Below are 14,743 nucleotides of genomic sequence, written 5' to 3' on the forward strand. Positions count from 1 at the left end.
TCCCTCTGGATAGAAAGTCCTCACTGCCTCCTTTACAAATTCAGATCAACCCTATAAATCCAACAAGCATTTAATGAAATTGTACTAAACACTAGCCAGTAAAATTATGCAATAAAAAATGTAAAACTAAAAATAGGCAACCTTCTACGAAAGAATTTTATAATCTACATACCTTTAAAATCCTAATTCACGTCCTACCTCTTCAATGAATTCTTTCCAGGCTTTCCAGTCCATGATGACAGAATTAGAAAAGAAAGGTTTCTTGAGCCCTCAATCTCTTCCCTTGCAGAGACCAAGTTATAAGCTATAGAATGTGATTATTAACTATTTTATTTTAATATGCTATATTGATTCCTACACTTGTCTCCTCAACTAAATTTTAAGTTCCATAAGTATAAGGACTTAGGAACTTCCCTGGTGGTCTAGTGGTTAAGAATCTGCTTTCCAATGCAGGGGACACAGTTCGATTCCTGGTCAGGGAACTATGATCCCACATACAGCGGGGAGACAGCCTGTGCACTCTGGAGCCTGAGCAGCAGAACTAGAGTGAAGTACAAGAGCTGTAACAAAGATCCCACATGCTCAACTAAGCCAAATAAATAAATATTTTTAAAAATTTAAATACTATATCCTTAGCAATTTTATGTGTCCTCAAAATGTCACACACAGTGTAGATACTTTAAAAACATTTATTTTACCTTTACATGGTAAATCTAACCATACTTGTTTGCTAGACATTTCTCTATTTAAGAGTAAAAATAAACCATGCCATCAGTGTGTTGCTCAAAGCTAAAACCAGTTTTGAACCTCTAAGTAACAAGGCAGTTACAACATTTTTATCCTTCCTCATATATAGTTAGTGTCTTTATTATGTCAAAACCACCAATTAATTAAATCATACACAATAAAATTAATAGTTGATATAAAAAGAAAAATTCCAGCTTTTTAACTGAAATTTTCATCATTCAACCAGCTGTTGAAGATTTTTAAAACAGTCCAAAGTTTCCTTAAATTCTTTCTACCCTTAGTAATACCATCCTTTTGACTTCTAAAAAGATTGGGAAGGTTTAGTTACTACAATTGTGATATATATAGACATCCTGAAGAAGTGAGATTGATTTTCACCCAAAATTTGGTTTGGATATTGAGACTGGTGACACCACACACTCCAAAAAGGTATGACAAGGCTTATTACTTACAGAATAACATTTTCTGGGGAGAACAGACCCGATCTGAAAACCTAGTCTGAAAATGGCAGAGAAAGGAGATACTAGCTTTGGGTTTTTACAGCAGTTAGGGATAGGCCATGACAAAAGTTCATAATATACATGGTTTTGAACATTCCACTGATGGCAAAGGAGGAAACTCCTGGGCTTTCTAACCAGCTTGACCAGATGTGGGGCAGGAGGGGAAGAAAACAGGTGAGGCTCAAAATCTTTCAGCAGTCACAGATCAAATTATGAAGTCAGACTCTTTATTACTTCATAACTCAATACAATTAATTTTAAAAAGCACAGGTACAAAGATATTGAGTAATTTATACAATTTCATCAAAATTTATTCTTAAGCTATATAAATGATTGACAAGCAAATATTATTAATAATACAAAACATAAAGGTGAATTTTTTGTTTGAAGACAGGAATCAAAGTTTTAAATGTTCTTCAAAAAGGTTTAAGCAAAAATAAATATTAACAGTATCACCATTAATGCAACCACTCAACTTTCATAAATTACTCTAGCCATTCACATTTAATTTTCTTCTAGTAAAGATACCATCTTAAAATAATGAGTAATATTTAAATTTTTGTTGTATTATAAAAAATAACATTTTATTCAATATCAATAGTATAAATTCTTCAAGATCATTATAAAGTATCACTCTCTTTACTGTAGCAGTGAAGCATAGTTTCTCAAAGAATATAGCTTGCAAAACCAAAACCAAAATAAATGATAGTAATGCTGCAAATAAAAATAAATGTAGATGACCCAGGCTTAATTTCCTTCAATATTAAATCAATATAATCAAATAATGTTACTATGGTAACCCATTATTTCTTTAATCAACAAAAGAAAGTGGTCTTCATAGTTTAAGTAACAACATAAATTTATGCCCTAGATAATTGCAGAGCAGTAAAATAATTCAATAAATCAGTAACTAGTTCAAAAAAAAGTAAATTGTGTGGTATTTTGTGAGGAAGATGAAAACCCTTTTACAGAAGAAAGTCCTGAGTTTTGATCCTGTTCAAGTGAAAATGGAAAACTAAAATCATCTCTTCCAGCTCCAAATGTATGAGTTGAAGAGTCTGATGGAAAAGAAAAAGTAAAGGCATCTTCTCTTTCTGGTTTCCCAAATAAGTTTCCTGAGGAAGATAAATATTACAAAGTCATGCAATTTATGTTACATAACTCTACAACCTACCAAATTTCAGTACAGAGCATACAATAAATAGGGTAACATTAAATCAGATATTTAATTGTTTTCCTCTTATGTGCAAAGCTTTGTCTTTTGTACTATGGAAGGTTAAACAGCTTCAAACTTAAACCCTACTTTGATGTAATTTTAATTCAAGTATATAAAGAGTGTTGTGTTAGTCACTCAGTTGTGTCTGACTCTTTGTGACCCCATGGACTGCAGCCCGCCAGGTTCCTCTGTCCCTGGGATTCTCCAGGCAAGAATACTGGAGTGGGTTGCCATTTCCTTCTCTAGAGGAGTCTTCTCAATCCAAGGATTGAACTTGGGTCTCCTGAATTGAATTCTTTCCCATCTGAGCCACCATGAAAGCTAGTGTATAAGGTAGAAAAAGGAATAAAAAATCTCAGATGGAGAGAATAGTACAGAGGAACAGAAACAGATGTGCATAAGAAATATAAGGGAAACAGAAATCAATTCAACTTACCAGAAGCATTGAGAAATAACAGAGAGTTATTAAAATGGAATTAACAAAGATGAGCTTGAAAATGAATGAATATCCAACTACAGAATCTGTACTTTATTTGGTAGATAAGATGAAACCATTAAAAGTTTTCAAGCAAAGATATGAAACGATTTGAACTACTTTATAAGAATTTCTCAAGAGATAATAAGAAAGACTGGAATAGGAAAATGTTTAGAAATGGGGCTAAACAGGAAAGAGATGATAAATGCTTGGCATTACCTAAAATCATAGAAAAAGAATGGAGGAAGATCCAGTGATCTGAAACATACTATATAATTCAGGTTTATTCAACTGTTATTTATTGAGTAACTACAATATACTTTCATGACATTGTTTAAGGAAATTGACAGAACAATGAAAAGAGTTTTATAGTTTTATAAGGAACTTCTGAAATCAACTTCATAAAGAATTATTTAGTTAATGATTCCAAGAACTGCCATTAAAGAAAAATATTGTTTTTCATTCAGTATATTAAGACTATAATTGTAAAATAAAATTTCAATATCTTAATTATAACTTTAATTACTATTTAACAATTGAAAATGTATAGCAATCCAAAGACTTATTTGAAATGAGTCTTTTAAAGGATCTATATTTTTTCCACAGAGAACCAATTCAATTAATACATTAAGCAAAACAATTCACTTTGTGTCATTTTGAAATTTCATATATTTTCAAATATCTCAGTTACTTTACCCTAAGTAAAGTTGATCCAACCAGCAATAGGTTGGGTGGGTGGATGGATGAACAGAGGGATGGACAGATGGATAGACTGATCTTGAGTTCTTCCTCTTTCCCTTTCTCACTTCATTTTTCCACTGTCTTTGGTATACATACGTAAGACTTAAACAAAAGAAAATAGCTATAACATAGCTAAAGATCCAGGGAGAACTAAAAATCTTAAATCTCCCTTTAAAAAAATGAGTCTGACATTATTTTAATTTCAGAAGAAAAGAAGTTCATATGAAGTATTCATAAAACTATGATCACTATAAATAAAATAATAGATTACTATTCAAGATTACTGTGTAGTCCAGGTGCTGGGGAGAATTCAAAGGTGAATAAAACAGAGTCCTGCCCTCAAAGAACCTATGATTAGAAAAGATTTTGTATATATTCATAAGTAATTACAGCATAATAATAGTACAGGTACGAAAATGTATTTAAAAAAGAGAATCAGAAAAGTAAAGGGGAGAGCTTTTTCAAAATAGAAAATAACTTTTATTTCTATATAACAACTAAAAATTCAGAAAAATGTCTTAAAATTTATAATTTGTGATAGGATGCACAGCAGTCTCATATCTAGAAATAATCTAATTAAATATGGCTACTTTGCTTTTCTCTGGAGAAGGAAATGGCAACCCACTCCAGTATTCTTGCCGGAGAAATCTCATGGGCAGAGGCACCTGGCGGGCAACAGTCCATGGGTTGCAAAAAAGTTGGACATGACTTGGCAACTAAACAACAAAACTCTGCTTTTACCATGTTTTAAAAATGACTAATGGAAAGTCAATTCCAACTGCTGCCCGTCTTGTCGATCTGGGAAGTTTTCATAAACTAAGTAACTCAGTCTTCAGATAATATCTTCTTTACTTACTGTTAGACAATCAGGGGAGAAGGCAAGGGCACCCACTCCAGTACTCTTGCCTGGAAAATCCCATGGATGGAGGAGCCTGGTAGGCTGCAGTCCATGGGGTCGCTAAGAGTCAAGACACAACTGAGCAACTTCACTTTCACTTTTCACTTTCATGCATTGGAGAAGGAAATGGCAACCCACTCCAGTGTTCTTGCCTGGAGAATCCCAGGGACGGCGGAGCCTGGTGGGCTGCCGTCTATGGGGTCGCACAGAGTTGGACATGACTGAAGTGACTTAGCAGCAGCAGCAGCAGCAGCCAACCAGGGCCCCAAGTTTTATAGTTTAGAGAATATTCTTCATCCAGTTCCTTTTAGGGAGACACTTTTTTTGGAATGGAATGTCAAAGGGGAAAATAAAAGGTTTTATGGAAGAGCCTTGGTCTTGAAAAGATGGTTAGAAAGAGATGGAAGTTGAGGATTTCAGGAAGAAAAAGTAGGTAAGAAAGTGTGGGCAGATTAGGGACGCAGTGAGTTCTTCAGTATAGCCAAAGCATAAATTATTTTAATAGGAGAAAAGGCTTAGGTTAGAAAACTAGGAGCATAATTTTCTACTCTAGGGGATACATTAAAGGTATTTAACCAGGGCAATGAGATGGTCAATACTGTGCATAAGGAAGAGTAACTGGGGTATGATCTATAAGTAACTTAAAAGGATAAAAAGACCAATTACAATGTTACTGAAATAGCCCAAGTGAATGATAATAAGAGTCCTAAATTTAATTATTTCCATATAATGAAAATAGAAAAGAAAAGTATTTCAAAGAGAGAACTGACACAACTTGATGACCTGTTGAATGTAGTCACAGGCACAGAAAAAAGTTACAATTATGACTGATGTTCTGAGTCTTAGCAACTAGAAAATGGAGATACCATCAGGTACATCAGAAAGAGAACCAGTTTGATTTCAGATATGCTGAGTTTTAAATGTCAACAGAAGTTTTAGATATAAAGAGATATCGATTATATAATTACAAATAAAGTCCTATCAGATAACTTCACTTGTGAATTTTACCAAATACTTAAAGAAGTATTTATCAATCTTTATCAAGCTCTTCAAAAAAAATCAGAGAAGATGGAACATTTCAAACACATTTTACAAGGCTAGCTTACCTTCATACCGAAGCCAGAGAAGGATACTACCATAAAAAAAAAAAAACTACAAACTAATACCTCTGATGAATACAGATGCAAAAATTCTCACCAAAATACTTGCAAATCAAATTAACCAAATACTTGCAAAACAAAGGATCACTCATCATGCTCAAGTGGGATTTATACCTAGGATGCAAGGATGGTTTGATGTATGCAAATCAATCATTGTGATATATCACATTAATAGAATGAAAGGAAAAATCAAATGACCATCTCAGTAGCTGCACAGATAACATTTGACAAATTCAACCCATTCATGATAAAATTCTTAAAACATTAGGTATAGAACAAATGCACCTTAACATAATAAACATAATAAAGGCCATTATACAATAAATCCACAGCTAACATCATACACAATAATAAAAGACTGAAAGCTTTTCCTCTACAATCAGGAACAAGACAAGGGTGTTTACTCTCAACACTCCCATTCAACATGTATTAAGAGTCCTTGTCAGAGCATTTAGGCAAGACAAAGAAATAAAGGCCTCGAAATTGGAAATGAAGAGACGAAACTGTCTCAATGGAACAGAACTGAGAGCCCAGAAATAAACCTAAGCATATAAAACTAATATTTGATAAAGAAGCCAGGAATACTCAATGGAGAAAAGATAGCCTCTTCAATAAACAGTGCTGGGAAAATAGGATATTCATATGAAAAAGAATTAAAGTAGACCTCTTATACTACTCACAAATATTAACTCAAAACATAGTAAAGACTTAAAATTTAAAACTGGATACTATCAAACTCCTAGAAGAAAATAAATGAAAAAGATCCCTGACTTGAGTCTTGGCAATAATATTTTGGATATAACACCTAAAAACACAAGCAAAAGAAAAAACTTCTGCACAACAAAAGAAACAATCAACAATGTGAAGAGACAACTTACAAAATTGTAAAATATATTTGTAAACTATATAGCCAATAAAGGGTTAACATCCAAACTATATAAAGAACTCATACAACTCAACAGCAAACAAATAAGTAATTCAATTAAAAATGGACAAACAGTCTGAATGGGTATTTTTCCTAAGAAGATATACAAATGGCCAGCAAGAACATGAAAAGATGTTCAATGTCACTAGTCACTAGGGAAATGCAAGTTAAAAATGCAATGAAATATCATCTCATACCTGTTAGAATGGCCAAGAAATAACAAATGTTGGTGAGGATGTACAGAAAAGGGAACCCTTGTGCACTGTTGTTGGGTTTATATACTGCTAAAGCTACTATGGAAAACAGTACAGAAGTTCCTAAAAAAAAATTTAAAATAGAACTACTATATGATCCAGCAATTCTACTTCTGGGAATATATCCAAAAGAAATAAAGCACTAACTTGGAAAAATTTCTGCACCTCCATGTTCATAGCAGCATTATTTACAACAGCTAGGACATGGAAATAACCTAAGTGTACACTGATGAATGAATGGATAAAGAAGTCATCAGATATCTAAAAATGCATATAGACATATCAGCCATAAAAAAGGAAATATTCAGCCACAAAAAAAGGAAAAAAATCCTGTCATTTATAACAACATGGGTGGACCTTGAGGGCATTATGCTAAGTGAAATAAGTTAGACACTATATAATTTCATTTATAAGTGGAATCTAAAAAATTGGAAAAGAAAGAAAACCAGACTCACAGAAAAAGAGATCAGATTAATGGTTACCAGAGGTGATGATGTAAAAAAGTACAAACTTCCAGTTATAAGATAAATAAGTACTAGGGATAGAATGATGTGATGCCATAGTTAACATTATCATGCTATATATATGAAAATTCTTAAGGGATTAAATCCTAAAAGTTCTCATGGTGAAGAAAAAAATTTTATTTTTATTGTATCTAATTTGATGATGGATGCTAACTAAACTTACTGTGGGATACCATTTCATAATATACGTACATCAAATCATTATGTCACACATCTTAAATTTTTATTTAAGTGGTATATGACAATTTTATCTCAATAAAACTTAGGGGGAGGCTAAAAAAGTAAGGTATGGGAGTTTAAGAGAATTGGAAGAAGTTAGGAGGGAAGATATGAATTTGGTCATCACCTGTATTAAAATATTTGAAAATGCTAAAGTGAATGAGTGTCAAATGAATGAAAAAGTCAAAGGGGAGAATGTAAATAGATTTAATATTTTAGATAGTAGGCATTTAAAGCATGTCTACAATTGGTAAATTCATTCTGGTATTGTGGTATTTAATAACTATTTATGACAATTCCAAAACATACGTCTCACCTCACTGAATTTCAGATTCAAATACAAAATTTCCCATTTACTTTCACTTAATATCTACTATAGACTTTTCAATGATAATACTTCTAAAATTAAACTCCTGTCAATCTCAAGGGCTTCCCTAGTGGCTCAGACAGTAAAGAGTCTGCCTGCAATGCGGGAGACCCGGGTTTGATCCCTCGGTTGGCAAGATCCCCTGGAGAAGGAAACGGCAACCCACTCCAGTATTCTTACCTGAAGAATTCCATGAATGGAGGAGCCTGGGGGGCTATAGTCCATGGGGTCACAAAGAGTTGGACATGACTGAGCACCTAACACTGTATAAGACAGTGGCAATCTCAAATTAACTTTTATAGCCTTCCATATTTCAATAGATGTTAATTCTATTCTTATAATTATTCATATCAAAATCTTGGCATCATCCATCTTCCTCTTAATCTTTACATCCAGTCCATTAGTAAATCCTTAACAACTTTTATCTTCAGAAAACTATATAACTAAAATCTCTATAACTATATAACTAAACTAAAACTAAAAACTAAATAACTATAAAATTTTAATAACTAAAATCTGTCCTCTTCTCATCATTTCCACTGACTTCAATCTTACCATTATCAGTTTTCACCTGTATTATTTCAATAGCTTCCTAATAAATCTCCCTGATTTCCCCCAAGCTTCCATAAGGTCTGTTTCTCCATAAAGCAGCCAAGCAATTATTTAAGACCTAATTAAACTTAAAAGCTTTTGCACAGTGAAGGAAACTATAAGCAAGGTGAGAGACAGCCTTCAGAATGAGAGAAAATAATAGCAAACAAAGCAACTGACAAAGAATTAATCTCAAAAATATACAAGCAACTCCTACAGCTCAACTCCAGAAAAATAAGCGACCCAATCAAAAAATGGGCCAAAGAACTAAACCAACATTTCTCCAAAGAAGACATACAGATGGCTAACAAACACATGAAAAGATGCTCAACGTCACTCATTATCAGAGAAATGCAAACCAAAGCCACAATGAGGTACCATCTCATGCCGGTCAGAATGGTTGCTGTCAAAATGTCTACAAACAATAAATGCTAGAGAGAGTATGGAGAAAAAGGAACCCTCTTACACTGTTGGTGGGAATGCAAACTAGTACAGCCACTATGGAGAACAGTGTGGAGATTCCTTAAAAAACTGGAAATGGAACTGCCATACGCCCCAGCAATCCCACTGCTGGGCATATACACCGAAAGAGACACGAGTAACCCAATTTCACTGCAGCACTGTTTACAATAGCCGGGACATGGAAGCAACCTAGATGTCCATTGGCAGACGAATGGATAAGAAAACTGTGATACATATACACAATGGAATATCACTCAGCTCTTAAAAAGAATGCATTTGAATCAGTTCTAAAGAGGTGGATGAAACTGGAGCCTATTATACAGAGCGAAGTAAGTCAGAAAGAAAAACACCAATACAGTATATTAACGCATATATATGGAATTTAGAAACATGGTAACGATGACCCTATATGCGAGACAGCAAAAGAGACAAAGATGTAAAGAACAGACTTTTGGACTCTGTGGGAGAGGAGAGGGTGGGATGATTTGAGAGAATAGTATTAAAACATGTATATTACCATATGTGAAATAGATCGCCAGTCCAGGTTTGATGCATGAGACAGGGTGCTCAGGGCTGGTGTACTGGGATGTCCCTGGGGGATGGGATGGGGAGGGAAGAGGGAGGGAGGGTCAGGATGGGGAACACCTGTACACCCATGGCTGATTCATGTGAATGTATGGCAAAAACCACCACAATATTGTAAAGTAATTAGCCTCCAATTAAAAGAAAAAAAACCTGTCAGATCATTTTAGTCCTTGCTGAACTCTTTAATAGCTTCCCATCTCAAACAGAAACCCCACCCCTCAAAGTCCTTAAATGGTCTAAGGGGCTAGTATGGTGTGTTCTCCCTCCAACCTCTCTGATTCAATTTCCTACCAGTTTTTCCTTATTTTATCCTAATCATATACATTTAGCTGCTGTTCAATGAACATGCTGAGCACAGTCCTATCTCAAGATCTCTGCACCCTGTGCCTAGAACCTGCACCTCCTTCAGGTCTCTGCTCAAATGTTGCCTTTTAGTGATGCCTTCTCTGATTCTCTCATAACATAGCAACTATCTTCCCAATCCAAATACTCCCTATTTCCCTTACTCTGCTCAACTTTTCTTCATAATGCTTATCCCTACAAGTGATTAGAGTTAACATCAAGCCCATGCTGATCTAGGCCCACCTGGAAGAATGAATTTGGAGTCTGACTCCTCATAGCACTGTTTTGTTAGAAAATACAGAATTATGGTAAATGTAGAATGATGTGTCTGCCTAGTCTACTGGATGGGATGATACCTGAATTAGAGGAGCTGTGAGTTTATACAAAGTCTTTGGGCCTCATGACTGCTGCTGCTGCTGCTAAGTCACTTCAGTCACGTTCAACTCTGTGCAACCCCACAGACGGCAGCCTACCAGGCTCCCCCGTCCCTGGGATTCTTCAGGCAAGAACACTGGAGTGGGTTGCCATTTCCTTCTCCAATGCATGAAAGGGAAAAGTGAAAATGAAGTCGCTCAGTCGTGACTGACTCTTAACGACCCTGTGGACTGAAGCCTACCAGGCTCCTCCGTCCATGGGATTTTCCAGGCAAGAGTACTGGAGTGGGGTGCCATTGCCTTCTCTGGGCCTCATGACTAGAATAGTATTAAAAGACCGGTGGGAAACTGAGCCTGCTGCTTTTGTGTGTCAAGATGACTTACCTGTGCCATTCCTCTTATTCATAGTGGCTTTACATGTCCCTTGTGGATGAGGTAGCAAAAGAAAGTTTATTATCATTTTGGTAGCTAGTAAGTCTCTTAATGAGACAAAGGTGCTGTACATGCTATTATCATCTATCCCATATCTTTCTATAAAGCTAATTAAACCTAAGACTAAAATTTGTGACACATGAGTCTGGCTGCCAATTTAAACCCATATCAACTGTTTTTAGTGCATTACCTGACATATAAAGGTTGTCTATTTTCAGCTTCTCCCACTAGAACATAAATAAACCCTATGAGAACTTTGCATTTTTGTCCATTATTCTATACAACCAGAAGCAGTATCTGATATCAAGTATGCTGCTATGCTGTGCTATGCTTAGTTACTCAGTCATGTCCAACTCCTTGGACTGTATGGACTGCAGCCCTCCAGGCTCCTTTGTCCATGGGAACTCTCCAGGCAAGAATACTGGAGTGGGTTGCCATGCCCTCTTCCAGGGATATCAACTATACTATATATGTAATATACATATATATTTATATGTTGAATAAATGAATTAATAAAGAGATAAAAGAAGAAAGAAAATGCAATAAAAAGTAAGCTCCGGCAAGATAAGAAGAAATCCATGGACTTCCCCGACAATCCAGTGGTTAAGACTCTGTCTTCCAATGCAGGGAGCTTGGGTTTGATCTCTGCTAGGGGAACTAAGGTCCCACATGCTTCAGGCTATAGCCAAAAATGTTTTTAAAAAGAAGAAATACCGAAACTCCAGAAGGAAGACAAGAATATTCAACTATATCAAATGCTGTGAAGAGACTCAAATGATAATATAAAATACTCATAATGTTTGATAATTGGTAGGTTATTAATACCAATTAATGTGAGAGTTGGACCATAAAGAAAGCTGAGCACCAAAGAATTGATGCTTTTACATGTGGGGTTAGAGAAGATGCTTGAGAGGCCCCTGGACTGCAAGGAGATCAACCCAGTCACTCCTAAAGGAAATCAGTCCTGAATATTCATTGGAAGGACTGATGCTAAAGCTGAAGCTCCAATACTTGGGCCACCTGATGTGAAGAACTGACTCACTGGAAAAGACCCTGATGCTGGGAAAGATTGAAGGCAGGAGAAGAAGGAGGCAACAGAGGATGAGATGGTTGGATGGCATCACCAACTCGATGGACATGAGTTTGAGCAAGCTCTGGGAGGTGGTGATGGACAGGGAAGCCTGGTGTGCTGCAGTCCATGGGGTCACAAAGAGTTGGACATGACTAAGCGACTGAGCTGACTGAACTGAAGTTATTAATAAATATTGGAAAAAGCAAGTTTTGGTAAAGTGAGAGAAGTGAGAGAAGAAGATAAATTGCTAAAAATAATAATTAGTGAGTGGTGCAGAAGTACCATTAGTTTTTAAAGAATATTAACTAAGTGTCTAAGAAAATCAGAGACAAGCTAAACACAAATGGTTAAAGTTTTATATATAGCAAACTTCAAATCACTTACCAATTTCTTGTTGTGATGAGAGAGGATTTAAATTTCCTGAAGAATAATGTTCACCAAACTGAAAAATAATTTCCATTAAATATTACTCATGAAATCAGCAGAACAGTAGGCATAGCATTTATCTTAGACTCTGAAGCCTAGTTCTTCTAATAAGCATAATTAGAGTAGACAAAATGGCAACATTCTATATAGAATATGACTGCAATTAAAAAGAGGTCTATTTTTAAAACTATCATTGACATATTAAAATAAGGCTTATTGATTTGACTCTGGCAATATATAAAATATTAACAGGCAATACATATTGTACCAAGGATAGTTCCTACTTTGGAATGTTAATATAACCTAAAATTCTAATTAACTTTGTTTTATTCTAAAGGCCTTTTACAAATCGGTTGTATTATATAATAAAATAATACAGTTTGATAGCTTCATGTCAGTTCAAATAAACTTTTGGTGCCAAAAGAATCTGTTTTATTTATAAAATGGGCTTTTCAAAAACTATGATCATTAAATATAGTTTTCTGTTCTCTTTTTTCCCCTCTTAACATTACATTATGAGCTATTCTTCTAAAACTTTATTCCTCTTATGTCATTTTAATATTCCTCTATATGGACATAACATATAGTTTCAATCATTCTTCTGTTTAAACATTTAGATTGTTCCTTTTTTCTAATATAAATAACACTTGAATAAATATTATTATGCACAGATTTATATACTTTGACAATTAATAAGGAAAGCAGTTTTTCCCAGAGATTTTTTTTTTTAAGTCACTTGAATTTCTTTGTCAGTGAATTACTTAGTCACCAAATGGACTTTGTCCATATCTCTATTGAGGCAGTAATTTTCTTGCTGGTACATATAAGCTCTTTACATAATAAAGATCTTAATTCTTTGTCATATTATTGCAAATATTTTATATCACATTATTGCTTTGCCTTTAAAACTTTTTGACATATAAAAATTTTGTATGTAACCAAACCAAAACCATTTTTATTTTCTTTTGCCTCTTCTTCTACTGTTTCATGTTTAGAGAATCCTTCTTCTTCCTAAGCTCTGGTAAATATTCACCTATATTTCTTCTGAAATATTTTATAGTTAACATTTTAAATTTAATGCATCTATAGCATCTTGGAGAGGGAAATGGCAACCCACTCCAGTATTCTTGCCTGGAGAATCCCATGGACAGAGGAGCCTTGAGGGCTACAGTCCATGGGGTTGCCAAGAGTCGGACATGACTGAGTGACTAAGCACATAGAATCTACTTGCGCACGTGTACAACAAACACCTAATTTATCCCTCCTAATTTGTGGCCCTATTCATACCACAGTCTAAATTCTTTTGTTTCAAGACACTGTCCATGCCATGGATCAATTAATCAATCCTTGTACCATTATCACACTATTTTTATTGCTCAAAGGTTTATGGGATATTTTAATATGTAGAAACTGAAGTTTCCCCTTACCAGTCTTCTATTTCAGAAAACTGTCTTATCATTAAAATAAGTAGGAGCCATAATAATATTCTCTCTTTCATTCCTCCTGCTGCTGCTGCTGCTGCTAAGTCACTTCAGTTGTGTCCGACTCTGTGCGACCCCATAGATGGAAGCCCACCAGTCTCCCCCGTCCCTGGGATTCTCCAGGCAAGAATACTGGAGTGGGTTGCCATTTCCTTCTCCAATGCATGAAAGTGAAAAGTGAAAGGGAAGTTGCTCAGTCGTGTCCGACTCTTATCGACCCCGTGGACTGCAGCCCACCAGGCTCCTCCATCCATGGGATTTTCCAGCAAGAGTACTGGAGTGGGGTGCCATTGCTTTTATTCCTAATATAGGTAAATTGTCTAATCTTCTTCTTTATCAATCTAGGAAGTTTATAAATTCTATTAGTTTTTTTCAAAGAACCAACTTTAGCTTTGCTAACATTCTCTATTGTTTGTTTTCTATTTCAGTGACTTCTTATCTTTCTTATTTTTAATTGTACTTACTTTGGGTTTACCTTCTTTTTTTAGCTTTTCAAGGTAGAACTTTAGGTCATTGATGACAGACCTTTCTTGTTTTCTACTAATTATTTAAAGTTATTTTGTTCTGGTTTTGGCAGGAACCCACAGATTTTTATATGCTGAATGTTCATAATTCATTTAAAAATCTTTTCTAATTTATTCTTCGATCCATGGCATAATATTCAGGAATTTCCTAATATCTTATTGATTTCTAATTTAATTTCACTGAGATCAGAGAAAATATTCTACATGATTTATATCCTTTTCAATTTATTAAGAACCATTTAATAGCCCAGAATATGATATATCTATCATGGTGAATGTACCATCACCACTTGAAAAGAATAAATATGTTGCAGTTGTTGGATGTAGAGTTCTACAAATGTCAATTAGGTCAAGGGGGTTGATGGGGTTGTTTGGATTTTATGTAAGATATTTCTTGATTGTGTCATCTAATTCTATCAATTGCTTAG

The 14,743-nt window shown here is 34.8% G+C and overlaps 1 protein-coding gene across 1 annotated transcript in view; it reads right to left on the bottom strand.

Moving 5' to 3' along the window:
- Positions 1-1,507: 1,507 nt before the first annotated feature.
- Positions 1,508-14,743, bottom strand: part of C10H14orf39 (chromosome 10 C14orf39 homolog) — a 49,396-nt gene continuing 36,160 nt past the window's right edge. The window contains exons 17-18 of the mRNA XM_027554250.1: positions 12,269-12,326; positions 1,508-2,362 (exon numbers count right to left, since the gene is read on the bottom strand). Coding sequence (XP_027410051.1) covers positions 2,163-2,362; positions 12,269-12,326 — 258 coding nt within the window. The 3' untranslated portion in view covers positions 1,508-2,162. The remainder of the gene's footprint in view (positions 2,363-12,268; positions 12,327-14,743) is intronic.

This window comes from Bos indicus x Bos taurus, chromosome 10, assembly GCF_003369695.1.
Source record: "Bos indicus x Bos taurus breed Angus x Brahman F1 hybrid chromosome 10, Bos_hybrid_MaternalHap_v2.0, whole genome shotgun sequence".
In the NCBI taxonomy this organism is placed as follows: domain Eukaryota; kingdom Metazoa; phylum Chordata; class Mammalia; order Artiodactyla; family Bovidae; genus Bos; species Bos indicus x Bos taurus.